The sequence below is a fragment of the Capricornis sumatraensis genome, chromosome 5 (genome assembly GCF_032405125.1).
Source record: "Capricornis sumatraensis isolate serow.1 chromosome 5, serow.2, whole genome shotgun sequence".
Lineage (NCBI taxonomy): Eukaryota > Metazoa > Chordata > Mammalia > Artiodactyla > Bovidae > Capricornis > Capricornis sumatraensis.
The window spans coordinates 115,031,439-115,052,004 of NC_091073.1; the positions used below are offsets into that span (position 1 = coordinate 115,031,439).

General features: G+C 38.1%; 1 protein-coding gene across 1 annotated transcript in view; it reads left to right on the forward strand.

Moving 5' to 3' along the window:
* The window catches only part of CNTNAP2 (contactin associated protein 2), a 1,643,722-nt gene that overhangs the window by 890,547 nt on the left and 732,609 nt on the right, over positions 1-20,566 (forward strand). The window contains exon 13 of the mRNA XM_068972445.1: positions 118-318. Coding sequence (XP_068828546.1) covers positions 118-318 — 201 coding nt within the window. The remainder of the gene's footprint in view (positions 1-117; positions 319-20,566) is intronic.

Sequence of the window (20,566 nt, forward strand, 5' to 3'; positions counted from 1 at the left end):
TGTTCTATATCTGTTCATAGAAAACAGCCAGTGAAAGTGCAGCTCCATTATTTTCTGACTTTTGAAGATGCACTTGCATACTAATGACCCATTGTCCTGGCCTTTTTCTCCCCACAGAGGACAAAGTATGGACCATCGTGTCTCACGATTTGCAGATGCAGACGACGGTGGTGGGCTACAACCCAGAAAAATACTCGGTAACACAGCTCGTATACAGCGCCTCTATGGACCAGATCAGCGCCATCACCAGCAGCGCCGAGTACTGTGAGCAGTATGTCTCCTATTTCTGCAAGATGTCGAGGTTGTTGAACACCCCAGGTAGGCTGAGAATGGAGTGTTACTTTTAATTACTATCTCAGCTGGTGTTTGGAATTACCTAAACAATCCAACAGGTGTGGCTTATTATCTTAACAGTCCAGTCTTCAAAGCGCAGGCAGCTGTGAAAGTAGAATAGACCCACTTGGTTTGTTTTCTGGAGAAGGAAGTTAACATACAGTTTTAAATCCACTGTTTCTTAGAGTTTTTCAGTTTTATATGCATACGTATGTGTGTGTGAATGCTTCTAGTGCATAATTAATCAGTATTTGCTTTGGGCAAAAGTTTGTGAGAGTTCCTTGTGAACTTGCAAGTAATTCCCTTTGAGTTCTTCAGCTGTCTTTAATGTACAGATGAAAGAATTCCAAAGGCTGTCTGCAGGTAAATAGCATACAGAATAGAGATAGAATTTAGAGCTCTTCGTTCTCTGTAGTCATTTAATAGTATCTGCTGGTCTCAGGAAGTCTGCCGTTGTAGTTTGTTTGTTTGTATTTTTTCCCATGATGGCTTATTTTAAGAATGCTTAAGGATTTATATGCATGTGTTGGGGGTAAAGGAAATTGGAGACTTTATAAAGGATGTGTTGGAAATATCTTTACCATAAGAGACATATACTTTGGGATTCTTGGCAGTAAATTCAATATGTTGACAGCAACCTAATCTCTCCATCTGTAGTATAAAATAGTAGAAATAAAGCACGTGCTTAGAGTCAGAGAAACAGATTCACACTTTTCATCCTGGCTCTGTGACTTTGGAGTCACTGAACCCCTCTGCCTCAGTTTCCAATGTCTTTCAGTCAAATAGGGATCCTATTGCAAAGTGATTGTGAAAATTTAATGAGATAGTGTACTAAGGGCTTATTATAAGTCTTAATGCACTTAAGGACTTAATAAATAGCGAATAGTAAAAATAGTATATTGATTATTTTTAAATTATTAAGCAAGTTTGGAAGTGGCCTTACGTCAAAGACCAATGGGATGTTTTATGCCCTAAATCATTGTTGTATTGGGCCAGTGTTGCAGGGAGTTGCTTACAGAGAATAGTTATAAGCAGAACTGTATATACTGTTTTGAAGATTACAGTGCTTTTATGTATAAAGCCTTGTACTCACAGACAAGTATAACCTAGGAATTGTAAGAAAGTAAAATCTGTAAAATATGAAAAGGATTGGTTCAGACAATTAGTACTTCTGCTGTTTAGAGAAAGAAGTCTTGACCGAGGCTGCGATGTTGAAGTGATGCTTTATTGAAGATGTTGAAAGGCAATTTGTGGTGGGTAAACAAGAGTCAGGAAGACAGAATATGAAAGATCCTTCAGGCCATGATGAGAAGTGGTTTAGCAGAAGCAGAGTCCATGTTGAAGAGCCGTAAGAAATAAGGTTGGAAGTAAAAAAGGGAGATACCATGAAGGAAACTAAATGCAATGCTGGCAATTTTCCCTGATGGCCTGGACTTCTCAGGTTTTAGCGTGCATGCAAATAACCAGGAGGGATAAATAAAATGCAAATGGCAGGGCTCCATTCCCTGAAATTCTGACTCAATGGGTGTCAGGTGGGCTCCAGAATTTTCATTTGTACTAAGTGCTATGGACTGAATTGTGTTGCTCAAAATTCATATGTTGATATCCTAATCCCTAATATGACTGTATTCAAGATAGGGCTTTTAGGAGATAATTAAGATTAAATGAGGTTTTAAGACTGGGTTCCTAATCTGATTGGATTGGTGGTTTATAAAAAGAGGAAGAGCCAAGAAGAGAGCTCTCAGCAGAAACCAAACTGGCAGCACCTTGATCTTGGACCTATAGCCTCCAGAACTGCAGGAAAATAAATGTCGATTTTTTAAGCCAACAGTGTGCTGGTATTTTGCTATGGCAGCCTGAGCAGACTAGTACAGTGAATTCCCAGGTGGTGGTGAAACAGCTGATCCAGAGACCACTCTTAAGAACCATGACTGTGTGTCATGAAACCCCTTTAAGTTCCTACAACTGTTTTTCTATCCACCTTCACCTGTCGCAGTCTTTTATTTATTATTATTATTATTATTGTTATTTTTAACTGGATCCTGCTTCCAATGCTGGGAAATGTCAACCAAGGATTGAGAAAACCCAGGGCACTGGGCACAATGAATGAGTCCCATCAGCTCGTCTGCACTCAGTTTCATGAGGGAGAGTGCCTTGTCGAAGTTCATCCCAAAGACTCCAGTCCTGGAAGGGACAGGGCTGAGGGAAAACTGCTAAGAAAAATAAATTGGTACCATGAGCTTTATTTTCCTTATTTTCTTCTGTTCCTCTATTAAACTCCAAAGTCAACTTTTACTTGTTTGCATTTTGCTCTGGTGGTTAAAAAACACAATGCAACTTCCAAATAAGTTTATCTTACAGTTCAGTTCAGGCAGCCTGAGAATTGGGCTGGAGGTAAGGGAAGAAGTGTACTTTTAGAGCCTGTGGCCTTATAGTTCCTTCCTTCCCTTCCCGTAACCACCAAGAAGCCTCTCACACTTATTACCCTCCTTTTGAAAACACAGGATGTCCAAACCATCAGGAAACGTGGAATAAATCTGTCTTTAAGCCATATTCAGTTATGTTTTCTAATAATAAGCTAAACACACTTCTCTTCAACCTCCAGACACCTTTTCAGAAGAAGAACTACCGAATTGAAATCAGGAATGAATTTTTAATCTGTACAGTAAGCACACTATTTTCTTTGTGTTTCCAAACATTTGCAGATTATCATTGTACTTTATAAACTGTACCTTGAAAATAATATTATCATATGCTTCTTGCCTTAGGGGATACCCTCCATGTATCAGATTTTAGTCACATAGAATTGGTAGTTAAATGTTTGCTGACTGGAATGAAATGAAAATTACATTGTTTTAAATATTACTTCATCCAATATTCAGACAGTTGTTTTTAAACAAGTATGAGCATCGGAGTTTTCAGGTTGCTCATCACAATGGTGATTCCAATGATTTTGACTTGGTAGAACTTGGTCAGGGCACAGGAATGTCTGCTTTTAACAAACATCCATGGGTCATTCTGTGAACTCTGTACTGAAAAATGCCATCTTTAATTTATGGCATGAGGATAAAATTTGGATTTTAAGGTGTTAGTCTTCTGTGTGGAAGAAGATTAAAGGGAATATTAGAACTATCTGACCAATGGAAATAAAATGGCATACATAACTACCTGTTCCTCCAGCTAGAATAAATTGGCATAGTGGCATTTTAAAAATCCTTTTCATAGACTAAATGTTGTAAAGTGAGTTTCAGCCTACTCTTTTTATCATTTTTCACATCCCAATTTCTATTTTCCGGGCTAATTAATCAGTAGACAGCTGAGGCAAGGAAAAGAAGTGGTTGATACAGCAAGTTTTCCAGTGTTACTATATTCTGCATATGTCCAAGTATAAAAGAACACAATTTAATACAAATCTTTAATTTGCTATTTTAAGGAGCTGATGTTTGCTGTAATTGGTTTTTTCCTTCCTTCCTGGTAACATTCCATTTTAAGTATCCATTTACTTGTTCTTAACTAAGGCTGAATTATATTGGAACTTCTGCAGTAGTACTTGTGACATCTGTTTGAATACAAAGTATATTCATTATAGTCGAGGCAATTAAAATGAATATCAAATGGGTTTATAATAGCTTTCCACTTAAAATGTTATTCTTGATTTTAAGAGCCTTTTCTTCAAGCGTTCATCTGGGGCTCTATAATTTCTAGTGATACTTATGATAAAGAGTTGATTTTGTATGTATATGGACCTCAATTTTATTTTGGTAAATGTTTGGTTGTATCTAACCATTAGCTAACAAATGTAGATTTACTCATTAATGGTCTTTCATAACTTTTACAAGAATACTAATATATGACTTGCAATGTTATAACTTCTATTACTACAAAAATTTTAAAAAGAATCAACTTTAAAATAATGCTTTTGCGATTCTTTATGGTCATACCTATTCTTGCAGTGTAGCTATTAGTTCAGTTGTGCTTAATCAACTTTACAAAAGACACAGAAACAAGAAAAAGTTATTTCATACCAATTTGAAATTATAAATAAACTCTACCCATATAGGAAAAAAAAATAACTATTCATAGCTATCCAAAACCACAAGGATGTCAATATATTTTGTATTTATACCCCTAGAGCTTCAAATATACTGATACCTGAACTTAATGAAAGGCAGAAATCTTTAAACAATGAAATCTACTTCTGAAAATAGATATCTCAGGAGTTAAATTTGATAAATTAGACACCAGCAGAAGTTTCGTTAGTTACCACATGAGTCGTCTTAGTCAACAACCCTAATGCTTTTAGATGGCAAAAATACTTCTCTCTGTTTGGACAAAACCTATTAGCCTGATTTTAAATGCTTGCCTGTGTATCTAAGATGCACTCCTGTCAGGTCAGTTCAGTTCAGTTCAGTTCAGTCGCTCAGTCGCGTCTGACTCTTTGCGACCCCATGAATCGCAGCACGCCAGGCCTCCCTGTCCATCAACATCTCCCAGAGTTCACTCAGACTCACGTCCATCGAGTCAGTGATGCCATCCAGCCATCTCATCCTCTGTCATCCCCTTCTCCTCCTGCTCCCAATCCCTCCCAGCATCAGTCTTTTCCAATGAGTCAACTGTTTGCATGAGCTGGCCAAAGTACTGGAGTTTCAGCTTTAGCATCATTCCTTCTAAAGAACACCCAGGGCTGATCTCCATTAGAATGGACTGGTTGGATCTCCTTGCAGTTCAAGGGACTCTCAAGAGTCTTCAGTTCATTTCAGTCACTCAGTCGTGTCTGACTGTGACCCCATGAATCACAGCACGCCAGTCCTCCCTGTCCATCACCAACTCCCGGAGTTCACTCAGACTCACATCCATTGAATCAGTGATGCCATCCAGCCATCTCATCCTGGGTCGTCCCCTTCTCCTCCTGCCCCCAATCCCTCCCAGCATCAGAGTCTTTTCCAATGAGTCAACTCTTCACATGAGGTGGCCAAAGTACTAGAGTTTCAGCTTTAGCATCATTCCTTCCAAAGAAATCCCAGGGTTGATCTCCTTCAGAATGGACTGGTTGGAAATCCTTGCAGTCCAACGGACTCTCAAGAGTCTTCTCCAACACCACAGTTCAAAAGCATCAATTCTTCAGTGCTCAGCCTCCTTCACAGTCCAACTCTCACATCCATACGTGACCACAGGAAAAACCATAGCCTTGACTAGACAGACCTTAGTTGGCAAAGTAATGTCTCTGCTTTTGAATATAGTGTCTAGGTTGGTCATAACTTTTCTTCCAAGGAGTAAGCGTCTTTTATTTTCATGGCTGCAGTCACCATCTGCAGTGATTCTGGAGTCCAAAAAAATAAAGTCTGACACTGTTTCCACTGTTTTCCCATCTATTTCCCATGAAGTGATGGGGCCAGATGCCATGATCTTCATTTTCTGAATGTTGAGCTTTAAGCCAACTTTTTCGCTCTCCTCTTTCACTTTCATCAAGAGGCTTTTTAGCTCCTCTTCACTTTCTGCCATAAGGATGGTGTCATCTGCATTTCTGAGGTTATTGATATTTCTCCCGGCAATCTTGATTCCAGCTTGGGTTTCTTCCAGGCCAGCGTTTCTCATGATGTACTCTGCATATAAGTTAAATAAGCAGGGTGACAATATACAGCCTTGACGTACTCCTTTCCTATTTGGAACCAGTCTGTTGTTCCATGTCCAGTTCTAACTGTTGCTTCCTGACCTGCATACAGATTTCTCAAGAGGCAGGTTAGGTGGTCTGGTATTCCCATCTTTTTCAGAATTTTCCACAGTTTCTTGTGATCCACACAGTCAAAGGCTTTGGCATAGTCAATAAAGCAGAAATAGATGTTTTTCTGGAACTCTCTTGCTTTTTCCATGATCCAGCGGATGTTGGCCATTTGATCTCTGGTTCCTCTGCCTTTTCTAAAACCAGCTTGAACATCAGGAAGTTCACAGTTCACGTATTGCTGAAGCCTGGCTTGGAGAATTTTGAGCATTACTTTACTAGCATGTGAGATGAGTGCAATTGTGCGGTAGTTTGAGCATTCTTTTGCATGCCTTTCTTTGGAACTGGAATGAAAACTGACCTTTTTCAGTCCTTTTGCCACTGCTGAATTTTCCAGTTTTGCTGGCATATTGACTGCAGTACTTTCACAGCATCATCTTTCAGGATTTGAAACAGCTCAACTGGAATGCCATCACCTCCACTAGCTTTGTTCGTACTGATGCTTTCTAAGGCCCACTTGACCTCACATTCCAAGATGTCTGGCTCTAGATTAGTGATCACATCATCATGATTATCTGGGTCGTGAAGATCTGTTTTGTCCAGTTCTTCCGTGTATTCTTGCCACCTCTTCTTAATATCTTCTGCTTCTGTTAGGTCCATACCATTTCTGTCCTTTATCAAGCCCATCTTTGCATGAAATGTTCCCTTGGTATCTCTTAATTTTCTTGAAGAGATCTCTAGTCTTTCCCATTCTGTTGTTTTCCTCTATTTCTTTGCATTGATCGCTGAAGAAGGCTTTCTTATCTCTTCTTGCTATTCTTTGGAACTCTGCATTCAGATGCTTATATCTTTCCTTTTCTCCTTTGCTTTTCGCCTCTCTTCTTTTCACAGCTATTTGTAAGGCCTCCCCAGACAGCCATTTTGCTTTTTTGCATTTCTTTTCCATGGGGATGGTCTTGATCCCTGTCTCCTGTACAATGTCACAAACCTCATGTCATGTACTTATTTTACAAAAGTTATACTTTCTAATGTAGCATTTTCTGCTGACGTATTCCCTACATATATAAATATTTATTTAATTATGGAGATATAAAGTTGATGTGCTTTTTCTATTTTTATGACTATATTTAGTGTTGTTTTCATTGGTTCCCAGTGCTCCTTTCTTTTCATTGTGTAATGTAGTTTTGTTCTCATAGGTCATAGTTCTATACTTTATTTTTTAGAAAGAAGAAATATAAATTATTCACCCTTCTGAATAGTTTACTGTTAGATTTTGTTTCTATTGGGAAGGAGTTATGTTCACAATTTTTGGCCGTAAAGGTGCATAAAATTCAGTATACTTTGGTGTTACTGCTCTGTGATTTGGTGTCATCTGAAACACAAGAAAGGGCTTCCCTGATGCCTCAGCAGAAAACAATCCACCTGCAATTTTGGAGACCGAGGTACAATCCCTGGGTCAGGAATTTTCCCTGGAGAAGGAAATGGCAATTCACTCCAGTATTCTTGCCTGGAGACTTCCATGGACACAGGGGCCTGGCGAGTTACAGTCCCAGGAGTCTCAAAGAGTCGGACATGACTGAGCAACTAACAGAGATACACATGAAAGAGCCTGACTCTGGCTTTGTAACTTATAACCTAGTTTCAGAAAAAATTCTAAAGTTTGGCTGTTGTTGTTCAGTTGCTAAGTTGTGTCCGACTCTTTGCAACCCCATGAACTGCAGCACACCAGGCTTCCCTGTCCTTCACTATTTCCTGGAGTTTGCTCAAACTCATGTCTATTGAGTTGGTGATGCCATCCAACCATCTCATCCTCTGAAGCTCCCTTCTCTTTTGCCTTCGTTCTTTCCCAGCATCAGTGTCTTTTCCAATGGGTCGGCTCTTTGCACCAGGTGGCCAAAGTATTGACACTTCAGCTTCGCCAGTCCTTTCAGTGAATATTCAGGGTTGATTTCCTTTGGGGTTGTTTGATCGCCTTGACATCCAAGAGACTCTCATGAGTCTTCTCCAAAGTGAATTTACTGTTTGTGATATGCATTTATAAGATACTATGATGTTTAGCTTTTGAAACAACACAGATAAAACATCGCTCAACTGCAACTAAAGACTGGTGTTTTCCATGAATGAGATTTATTGTGACTAGTCAGTATGTTAATCAAAAGATTAATCATTTTTCTAATTAATCATTGTGTTAAATAATTGTACTGAGACTGGAGGATACAATTAAATGAAACAGGCAAAGAAATTAGTAATAACTAAAAGGTAAAATAGAAAATTAAAGCTAGCAATGTTCTAAACCCAGGCAACTAGCATCTTCGTTAGAGAATCCTGTAGTTAAAAGAGACCTAGTGACCACAGGGGAAAGTAAAAGCCTGTTTCAGCAGTGTGGAGGAGTTGATCAGTCTCAGCTGGAATAACTGTGAGACAATCAGTCCACAAAGGTGTTCTGTTTCTTGTGTATCAGAGATTATGATGTGTAGACTGAGATGTGAAAGAGGCATACATGTTAACTAAGAAAAACTGGCAGGTGGACTTCTTGCTTTGAGATGTGAGAATGGGTACGATTCTGAGATGCAGGCCCGGGAACACAGTAGTTGGAAGGAAATGAGAGAGCGCGGAGTGGCTGCAGCAGAGAACCTAGGGAAAGAGAGAAAGAGAGGAAAGGGTGCTGAGATCAGTCCAGAGTCTCTGTGTGATGCTAAGGGTTCCACTGGAATGGAATCATTGTAAGTAGGAGAATTCTGGCTCTGACATGGAGGATAGAATCCAAGAAGGGCAGAGTTTGTGTGATGAGATTATCTTGCATAATGTCACAGGAGTACAGGTGAGACTGACTAGGAGGCTCACTGGGAATTGAGAGGAATTTTTTTTTTTTTAAATTTAGATGGATCTGTGATTGCATATACGTGGAGTGACTTTAAGGAAGGGAAAATGGTCTTCCCATGTTCCCAGGAATAATGGTAAAGTGAATGACTAAGAAAGTTGTCAAGCCTTCACAAGATGACTCAGAGAAGTTAATGGAGAAGCAGGAAACCAATAGAAAGAAAGAAAATGCTAGTTTGAAAAGTGATTCAAAGAGAGGATTCTGCTAAATATAGGGACTCAAAAGTCATGATCAGAGCAGTAGAAAGAGAATCAAATTAGAAAAGCCTTAAAATGGGGAAGCCAAAGAAAATGTGTGTTTAACAATCAACAAGTTAAAAACAAAAACAGGAGAACTTAGATATGGTCAGTGGGAAAACATCATGAAAGGAAGTCAGCCCCTGGCTTTGGCTGTAGTGAGGCCACTGGAGTTTCATGTCTGTGTTGTCTGGTGAGTGGAGCGAGCTGCTGAAGAATAAATGGGAAAAGGAAAGAGCAAATGAAAGTTTAAAAAAATTTTCCATGGTAAAGGGATTGCTAAGTACAGAAGTACTGCTTAATTGGAAGGCAGAGCCTAAGAAGGTTTGGGATTTTTAAGAATAAGGGAGTTATGAGTTGGCTTATAAATGTGGGAGGCAAAGGAGAGGATGCAGCTAAAGATAAGACAGAAAAGGCAGTAGGTCCCAGGAGGAAAAGAACAGAGTACGGAATTTGCCTTGCAAAGAATGAACACCTGCTCTGAGAAAGGAGATAAAGGAAAGGGTGGAGATTTCCATTAAATTCTATTGGCCAATACGGTCATAGACATTATATCCCATTTAACTCTCAAAGTTATGCAAAGTAGGTTTTACTTTCTCTGTTTTGTAAGAAACAAGACTCAGAGAGCTGAATAAACTCACTGCATGTTACTACAGCTGGAAGTGCGCAAGCTGGAGTTCAAAGGCAAATCTATTCTATTATGAACCTTTTTATTCTGACATATTAAGAAAGTGTGAACATGCAGTATTGTTGGAACTCACCCCATCTCTTCAACCACCATGAGAGAACATTTTCTCTCTTGGCCTTTACTTTTTCTGTTTATGATTAGAAATACTCTTTGTTAAAGGGTCTTGGGTCAAGTCTAATATTTCTGATTAATAAATTAATCTTAAGGTCAGATTTACTGAGGGTAGCCTGTCTGACTTCCACTAAAAATGTGCTCATTTCAAGTTGCCCACATTTTGAACTTTCAGGTGAGATTTTGAAGAACATTCTATAACTTCATAAAGATTGTTTTTATTGCTGCCAGTTTTACTTTGTGAGTGCTTATGTGTGTGTAACTCCACACGCACACAGCTGCATTTAGCTTCATTTTTAATAAATATCATAGAAATGAATGAGAACTTTGAAATTATCCTATATCACTTAAAATTTGAGAATTATCTCTTCATGTATTTAAAGCATAAGCTTTTTCATTGTATACTATCTTTAAAATTATCCATTTTAATAACATATGGTGAGGATAAACCTAATTGGCTACATTTTATAAATTATGATTGTATTAATCATTTTAGCTAATGTATAGTTAATTTACAATCTTCTATTAGTTTTGGGGGTACAGCAAAGTGGTTCAGTTATACACACATATATATTCTTTTTCACATTCTTTTCCATTATAGATTGTTACAAGATATTTCCGTGTGCTATACAGTAGGTCCTTGTTGATTATCTATTTTATATATAGTTGTGTGTATGTGTTGATTCCAAACTCATAGTTTATCTCTTCCATCCCTACCCCCACTATCCTCTTTGATAATGATAATCTTCTTTTCTATGTCTGTGAGTCTATTTCTGTTTTGTAAATAAGTTCATTTATATCATTTTTTTAAGATTCCCTCTATAAACGATATTATATTTGTCTCTGTCTGATTTACTTCACTTAATATGATAATCTCTGAGTCCATTCATGGTGCTGCAAATGGCATTATTCACTGTTTTATGATTAATTAATATCCCACTGTGTATATATACCACATTTTCTTTATCCATTCATTTGTCAATAGACACTTAGGTTGTTTCCATGTCTTGTTTATTGTAAGTAGTGTTGCTATGAACCTTGTGGTAGCTTTGTCGTAGTGTCTGAGGTCAGGGAGCCTGATTCCTCCAGCTCCATTCAAAATACTTGTCTTAAACAAGATATGGAATAAAAAGAGAATTTTACTATAAAAATATCTTGAAAATATCTAGACTATTATTGAGGAATTAGTCATGTCTTCAGCAAACATTCACTGAATACAAAATACTTTGCTGGATGCTGTGAGAATACAAGGAAGACAAAGATAATAGTTTTTAAGGTAACATTTTCCTTAAAATATAGACTGAAATGATATAATAATGAAAGCAAGTCATTTTGTATATGACCTAGATGTTGAAGGGACTTTAATGATACATCTTGGATGAAAGATTGAATAAATTTAGAATTCATAATAGTTTAAAATTTTTTGACTTGTGTATTTTCATTAGTGAATTCCTCCTCCTTTGTTTACAAAGCATACATCTGAAGGGAAGGTCAGGAATTACTCAGAGAAGCTTACAAATAGGAGATAAGGGTTTCGAGTTCTGTTGTCCAGTGTGTCAGTCCAAGATCAACCAGAGAAACAAAAAGTAAAAATACATATTTCAGAGATTTACTGGAAGAGATGAGTTTACATAATAGTAGGACCTGGCTAGTACGTCTAAAGTTAGGCATTGTCAGGGGAGGCAGACTGGAAGTCTCAATGAGGAGATGAATCTGCTATCCACAGATAGACCATCTTCAGGGAAGACTCAGCTTTATTCTAAGCTCTTTCACCTGATAGAATCAGCCAGTCCAGATTATCTAGCAGGCTTCTTTTATGTAGTCAGTTGATAACAGACTTTGATGATTTCTATAAAATACCTACATGGCATAACTAGAGTTTAGTTGAGTGCCCGGGCACCTTAGCCTAAGTAAACTGATACATAAATCATCACAGCCAGTGGAGATTATTTTTTAAGTGAACAAGTGAGACATTCTGGAGTATCAGTGGCTTATGCCCTCAGCTGTGCAATATGTGCCTCTCTATGTCATCATAGACAGGTAAGATTGACCTTTGGAGGTGTCGAGGAATATTTCATTCTCATATCTCTCTGTTTTCGATGAGGGTACATTTGATCTTGGAATCAAAATGCCAAATGAAGTATCAATTTATACAGTTATAGCAATAACAATGTAAATGAATCGAATAGGTCAACTTCAGTCAGGACGATAAGTCAAAGAAACAATTTTCCTGTTCTCTGTATAGTTTTAGGAAAAAAAGAACTGTAGGTACTTCTGTTCCACATTTCAACCAGGTTGTCATGTATCCATAGGGGATATGGCATTATAAACTCATTTACCACTTGGACTTCTGCCTAGAGGAAGCATCTCCACTGGTCCAAGTAAGAACATTCTATATCCATAACCTTAGAAAAGCTGCAGAATACTTCTATCACCCTTTCTACATTATTTTGCATTCTTGTTGTTGACCCACAATTGAATCAAATCCCATTACCTTAAAGGTAATGTTGAAGAAGTTCAGAGAAATGAAATTAAAAGAACTAATTTTTCTGGAACTACATATGAATGAAATCATAGGTAAGTTTCATTTCTAAGTCTGTATATATTTTCCCACCAGTGAGTGGCAAAGCTTCTCTAACTTCACTCAAATAGCAGCTGGTTTCTATTAGCCTGTTGGAGAAGGCAATGGCACCCCACTCCAGTACTTTTGCCTGGAAAACCCCATGGGTGGAGGAGCCTGGTAGGCTGCAGTCCATGGGGTCACTAAGAGTCGGACACGACTGAGCGACCTCCCTTTCCCTTTTCACTTTCGTGCATTGGAGAAGGAAATGGCAACCCACTCCAGTGTTCTTGCCTGGAGAATCCCAGGGACGGGGGAGCCTGGGGGGCTGCAGTCTATGGGATCGCACAGAGTCGGACACGACTGAAGCAACTTAGCAGCAGCAGCAGCAGTTGTGTTTGCATATTTTTCACCAAAACCAGCAACTGGTAGTTTTTATGATGGTGAATAATTATTGCAGGCTGTTAATTGACTAGGAATGCCACAGCCTCTTTGACCGCAACCTGATATCTTAAATCTTCTTAAAATGATGATTCTTTTTTCTCGTAGTATTGGATCTGGAGTTCAGGCTAAATATATTGTTAGCTACATGGTTGGATGAATAATACTTAAAATAATTATCTCCAAATTAGATAATGACATAAATGGAAGGGAAATGGCATTAGTATTGAGCATTTACCATGATCATTTATATGTATTGGCTCGTTTAGTCTTCTGCCCCCAAAATTTTGTATATGTCACTGTTTTTATTTTATAACTGAAGAAACTTAACTTCAGAGGTGTTAATTAACTCACCAGAGATTAAAATCTTGGCTTACATACCTCTAGAAATCATGTATTTTTCTACCAAAAAGTTTAAAGGCAGAGGGGAAGGGAAGGAAAAGATAAATAGTAGGGGAAGGGAGAGAGATAGGGGAGAGAGAAGGGAAGATAAAAGTAAAACGGGGCCCCTGATATGCTAATTAATTATAAATTTTGCAATTTTTTCTAGATTGCAGAATTACTGGGTGCTTTTAGCATAATTAAAGATGAAGGCTGAAGCATTTTTGTTAAGCAGTAGGCCAAAAGAGACATTTATAAGAGCTGCAAAACCTTCATTTTGAAATCCTACCTTTTCATTTTCAATATCTCTGATTTGGACCTGACAAGTATATTACAATAATATAGCTTAGATGACAATTTGTTTGGAACTGTATTGAAAAAGGTCTTACACAAAAGAAAGAAAAACAGGGCTGTCTTTCTATAGAGCACTTGACTTTCATGTTTTTAATATCAAAGTGTTTCAAATAGAACAGGCGAATTGTATATTGATGAAATACAAAAATGTTGCAAAAGGTTATCCACACTTTTTCACACATAAGATATGAAAACAATATGTTGACATTTCCTTTCTTTTTATCGTTGCAGAATAAACTCATATTCCTAAGCCTACAGCACATGACCTGCCTGACACTGTGTTCTCTTATTAATTTGTTGTTGACAGATTGCTCAGAATCCCTGTTAGAATGAGGAGAGACAGAGATGACCAAGACTGCCAGTGGGTGGGCAGGGGCTGAGGGTGTGCCCTAGGACACTAGCGTGAGCAGAATAGTCAACCCCCAGAGATGTACAGATTTGTTCTCTGAAGATAAGGAGTTGTTTTCTGTCAAAATAATAAAATGACCCTCAGTTCAATCTTAGTAAGAGAGGACCAGGGAAGGTGATTCCACACTAAGTAACAGGAGGGAGAGTGACACTAGAGAGAACAAGGAAAACAACTAGAGCTAACAGCCCACTCTGCAGTTATGTCCAGCCAGACCATTGATTATACTTTTAGTATCTTGTAATTTTTATAAAATCATATTAATCTAGTTAGCCCCAATGTTAAGATCAAGGCATCTTTCTTCTTTGAAGAATACATGTAAAGGGATCTAGAAAGTAAAAGTTTTTCTCTTGTTTCATTCCAAACATCAAAACAGTAAGGTGATCAGGGCAACAAGGTCGTGAGAATTGGTATTATGAGATCTCTCAAATGAAGCTTAGTATATAACCATGCGCAGACAGAGGTTTCAGCTCTATTAACCAGTCACGAGTTTGCACAAAGAGAATTGATAGAATAATGTAAAAGGTTTTCATGTAAAAATGGAAGTATTAATGAAATAATGGTGAGCAGAGAAGAAATGTGTTCTTCCCGAGTGAGTAGTCATTGCACAGAGGTCTTGTAGACTGTCACAGAGGGTATGAATTTGGGAATCACTGCACACCCATATCTTATACAAACTAACAAAAGGTGGAAAAAGTGGCAAATAAATATAGTAGATGATTTTAAGATGAATATTTGTCTTTGGATTATTTTAGCATTCTTATTTTTATTATTTTAGCATTATTTTTTTAGATATGAGTAATCAATATCTAAAAATGTACTCTAAAAATGATGTTGAAATGACAAGATAATCAATGACTTTGGCGTCTTCCTCCTTCCGTCCTTTGGCAGTTTATTATTCCTCTTCTTTCCAATCTTGAAATAGATGCTTCTCAGATTAATCAAAGCACCCACTGCAGCGATATATATATATATGCATGTTTTTTCATCCATTGGGTTGTACCAGTGCATGTCGCTGTAATAATGTAATGTATCTATATGTGTTTTAAACACATAAATAGTACACTTGTATACACACACACACACACACACGAAGCCTCTGTGGTTCTAAAATAACCTACCCAACTTGAATGCCTGCATCAAACTGTCCCTCAAATGAGAAACTGATGATTTCTGATAGGCTTCTGTACCATATGTCACAGACTGCTTGAAAACTAACAATATATGGAACTTATTTGAAATGCAAACGAATCAAATTTCTTATATGGGATAGGTGTCTGCTATTAAAGTTGAAAACGGCACTTGTGGGGAAAATAATAAGGCTGGAGATAGCTAAAAGATGGCTGTAATTTACTAAATTGATAACTGTAAGTGAATGTAAGATTGAAGTGACAGAGGAGGAAAAATTAAAACTAAGCATAACTTGATACTATATAGCTGAAGCTAGAGTGTTCTAGCAAAAACAGAGATATATTCAGTGGGGAGGGGTAGGCTTTGGTCAAATATGGGAGATAAATACTAAAGTAGTATAGACCAAATATAAAATTTAAAATCATCTGGGATAAGAATACATAACCCCCAAATTTTAAATCAGTTTTTCTACTACCACTCAGAATAGCTATTATCCTGTCTTGAGTATTTCCACTGGAAAAGGGATAGGCTACCCACTCCAGTATTCTTGGGCTTCCCTTGTGGCTCAGTTGGTAAAGAATCCGCCTGCAACTTGGGAGACCTAGGTTCAATCCCTGGGTTGGGAAGATCCCCTGGAGAAGGGAAAGGCTACCCACTCCAGTATTGTGGCCTGGAGAATTCCCTGGACTATATAGTCCATGGTGTTGCAAAGAGTCGGACATGACTGAGAAACTTTTACTTCACTGTCTTCAGTATCACCTTAAGACAGGGACAGTGTAGCTCAGGCAAAATGTATAAAATATGTGTAGGCATGTTGCAGAGAAAGAAAGCACAAATGATCTGAAGAAGAAAAATATAATTTGAGTTATATATGTAGGAGAAGGGCTTTCCTGGTGACTCAGACAGTAAAGAATCTGCCTGCAATGCAGGAGACCCTGGTTTGAAAAGCCTATAAAAAAGAAGTCCTTGAGAAAATAAAAATAATATTGAATAGTCTTGGAAGTTTCATTTTTAATGAGAAAGTAGAAAAAGAAACTGAGTTTCATTTATATTAGAAAGGATTCAGTGGAGATTTTATCTGAAGCAGCTTCTTAGAATACTATAGATGAAATGCTTGCCTATGCATAGAAGTTTCAGGAAGGAAAAGAAACTTAGCTTGCTCCATCAAATTCTTGGAGCTGAAATTAGATCACGCAGAGAAGTCGTGAAGGCTGTCTCTCAAGATATCTGACATTACCTTAATGAGTTTTCTGCGATTCAAAGTCAGATTCTTGTGATAGAACTTGATTTATCCGCACACTCTAGTTTGATCTCAAATATAATCAGAGTCTGTGGGACTGAGATCGCAATCAAAATGCAATTATATTAATTTACAGCTAGAAGATTGACTGCCGATGGTATAGGATGGACTGGCCGGCACATTCGATGCTGGCAAGGTATGTGGAGGGCCAAGTTGTAAATTGGGATACCAGTGGATCGATTTGTAATGAAAAATGGAATGCTCAAGTTACTGGACACTTGTGTTCTCTGCCCTGCCAAACTTCCCCATGGAGGGTTACCATGTGAGGAACCAAATTAGAATCAGACAACTGCTTCTCGAGCATGGAGCCAGAGCAGGAGGAGGAAATTATGATTTGAGAGTTAAAGAGAATAGACAATCTTTGGACCATGGAGCCCTCTTCCTTACACTGTTGTTCAGCCACTCAGTTGTGTCTGAATCTTTGCAATCCCATGGACTGGACCAGGCTCCTCTGTCCTTCACTATCTCCCAGAGTCTGTCCAAACTCATGTCCATTGAGTTGGTGATGCCATCCAACCATCTCATCCTCTTCTTCTGCCTTCCATTGTTCCCAGCATCAGAGTCTTTTCCAATAAGTCAGCTCTTTGCATAGGGGGCCAAAGGTTTGGAGCCTCAACTTCAGCATCAGTCCTTCCAATAAATTTTCAGGGTTGATTTCCTTTAGGATTGACTGGTTTGATCTCCTTGCAATGGAAGGGACTCTCAAGAGTCTTCTCAAGCACCACAATTCAAAAGCATCAATTCTGTGGCGCTCAGCCTTCTTTATGGTTCAACTCTCACATCTATACATGACTACTGGAAAAACCATAGCTGTGACTAGACAGACCTTTGTAGGCAGGGTAATGCTTCTGCTTTTTAATATGCTGTCTAGGTTTGTCATAGCTCTTCTTCCAAGGAGTAAGTGCCTTTTGATTTCATGACTTTAGTCACCGTCTTCAATGATTTTGGAGCCCAAGGAAATAAAATCTGCCACTGCTTCCATTTTCTCCCCATCTATTTGCCATGAAATGATGGGACTGGATGCCATGGTCTTAGTTTTTACAATGTTGACTTTAGTATGATATAAAGTTCATATTTCTCACCATGCTTTTGCCTCCATACTGACCTATCTTTCCAGCTTCTTCTAATCCTGTCCTTTATTACAAGGGTTTCCAACCTCTAGGATCTGAGGAGTTCCCAACCTCTAGGAGCCTGATGACCTGAGGAGGAGTAGATAATAGAACTGAGGTGCACAATAAATGTAATGCACTTGAATCATCATGAAATGATCCCCTCCTACTCCAGTCCGTGGAAGAATTGTCTTCCATGAAGCCAATCCCTGGTGCCAAAAACTTGGAGACCACTGCTCTATTATTTAGCTTTGCTAATACATGCAGTCATGTTATGCTTGCCTGCAAGCCGTTTATACTCTTTGTAATAATTTTGTTCCAATCCTTTAAATGTTGATATTTTATTTAAACTCAGAAGCCAATCTTACTTTCAAAATTCTTCAGGAACCGCCCCCCCCCCCACAAGACCCCAATACTGACAACCTAAGACAATAGATGATTTCTTAAGTCCTTTCCAATCCTATCTTTTTGTCAGAAAAATGTTTCTAATGATGCATTATTGCACGTGGATAACTGAATTTCCTTTCCAAAGGATAGGAGAGACAAAGAAAAGGAAAATTTGGGTAGACTTAAAGACGTGTCCTACATATAACTAAATCCTTAATGATGTTTTCTTCAGTTCTGGAGTAGGGGGGAATGACATTGATAGAGATGTTTACATTCATTGCTAGGAAACTTGAATTTTGGCTCCCCATGGAGAGCAAATGGAATATGCAGATATAGTACTTTATTTCTTAGTAGCTTTTATAGATATTTTGATCATTTTCTTCATATTACACTTCCAGTTTGGAATTGACTGCGAAAATGAAGAAATACTTGCTCAGCAAAAAAAACCCTCTTTTGACAAATGAAAACATGTACTCCCTGGAAGATTCTGTGATAACAAACACTACCAAGATGGAGAAACCATTGGGGTGAATAAACCTTATTATCTATCTGTGTGCTCTCACTGAAAATACAAAAGGCAAGCCATGTGTTTGCATGGAGTTCCACTGGAAAGCTATCTTGTGATAATAAAAATAACACAAGGACTACAAATGACAATGACTAGAGACTAGTACAATTAATTTGTAGCCAGATATATTAAATTCAAGACTTATAGTAGATTTACCCCTGGGAAGGAAAAGGAAAGAATGGAATGAATTTTATTTTAACTCCTGAAACCTACCAGGATGTTGCCTAATGAGGTGATGTAATATCTCTTGATGCTAAATTTGCATAATGCCTTTTTTCCCTAAAAGATTGCTTTGAAAGAATAACAAAGAAACTGAAATGAGGTAGAAAACAGAATAACAAAGCACGGATATATTCTCAGTGCTTGCAAATATTAAAAATAGGTTTCTATCTTCTGATTCATTACTTCTCCTGAGAGCCCACCTGGATGTCCTCAGAATATAAAATAATATTTAAATTCATGCATTGTAACATAGATTTCATAATAACTATGCCACTTGTCTAAAAAATAATCATGTGCCTGTGTCATGCAAAGCAGCAATGGTCAGATGAGTTATGCCATGTTGCTCAGGACCAGACAAGCCCCTCTGAACACTTTATTTTATGCAAAAATTGTTGTGTATGAGGCCAGCTCTTATGAAGATTATTCAAAGAAGTCTGTCTTTTGCAATTCATTTTTTCATTTTGTGCATTTTTTCTTTTAATGGAGAACTTTCTCCTCCTGTAGTTGTCTGTTTTCTGATCAACTGCTTATCCAGAGGAGCAAGTTTTGGTGCTCTCATTTTTTGATTACTCTGTCATCCCAGAGTCCATACATCTCCCCCTTACTGTTGCTGTCTTCCCAGTCTCATATGAGACCTACTGCTTATATTGTCTGACTTTGAAATCCTCACTAGAGATACTGCAAAGTCTCTGCTGCCAAATATTTTGTTTTTGTTACTTAGTTAAGTTTTACTATAAAAAGGTTTAAGTCACTGTACCACCTTGAATATATTGTTTTGCTTTTTAAAGTCTTCAGGCTTAACTTTGAAATTGTTCCTCATCCCTTCATTTTTTTTCCCATTCATTCTCTGAATTAACATTTATTGATCTCCTGCTCTTTTTAAGGTACTAAGCTAACTTCTCTAGGTGATTAAAAAATGAGTAAGACCTGATTCCTTAAGGCAGCGGTTTCCTATTAAAGGTGCTTTAAACATCGTCTTCCCAGAGGGAAGGAGGAGGGTAGGAACCTGGTGAGCCTTTGAATTCACATCGTATTTGAATTCACATCGTACCTAACATTAGCACTGAAAGTATCCTTCATTAAGGTCTTTGTTGAGGAAGCTATGGAGCAGATTCAAGTACGTTGTTACGTTGTCAGCATCTTCATATCTGCCTCCCCACAGCAAACATGTATGTTAAGATAAGTACTGATATACAGACCTCTGCCTTCAAGGGTCTGCTGCCCTGTTTGTGGTGGCTATAAACCTGTCCTAAACTTACTTCCTAATGACGTATGTATGTGTCTCCCTGCCGCCCTTTCCTGCCCTCCTCTGCCCTCCTCTCCCAGCCATATCTTAGATATAATGTATCTGTTAACCCAACCCCAAACTTCTGTGGTTTCAAGTGTTTTTCTTTGTCTCAAGAACTCAAGTGTTTTCATAACATATTTAATGTAATTTTTAGAGAATATAATGCCATCTTTCTGTGACTCTTCTAAACTAACGTTCTTGCTTTGTAACTTTAAGTTGTATATTTTTATTTCTGGAACCAGAATTATTGGACCCAGTTCAGTAAAGTTCAGTTCCCCACTTTAAGCCACAGTCCATGCTGACGAGAGTAGCCTCACTGAGCTATTTCATAGTAGAATTTGGTGGTAGTGTGCTTCGAACCAGATTTGAAGAAGATTCCTCTACTCTGACCTTCCCAATCCAGCTGCTTTCCCTGTCACTGCTTTTTGATCTGAAGCAGTCACCCTCTAGT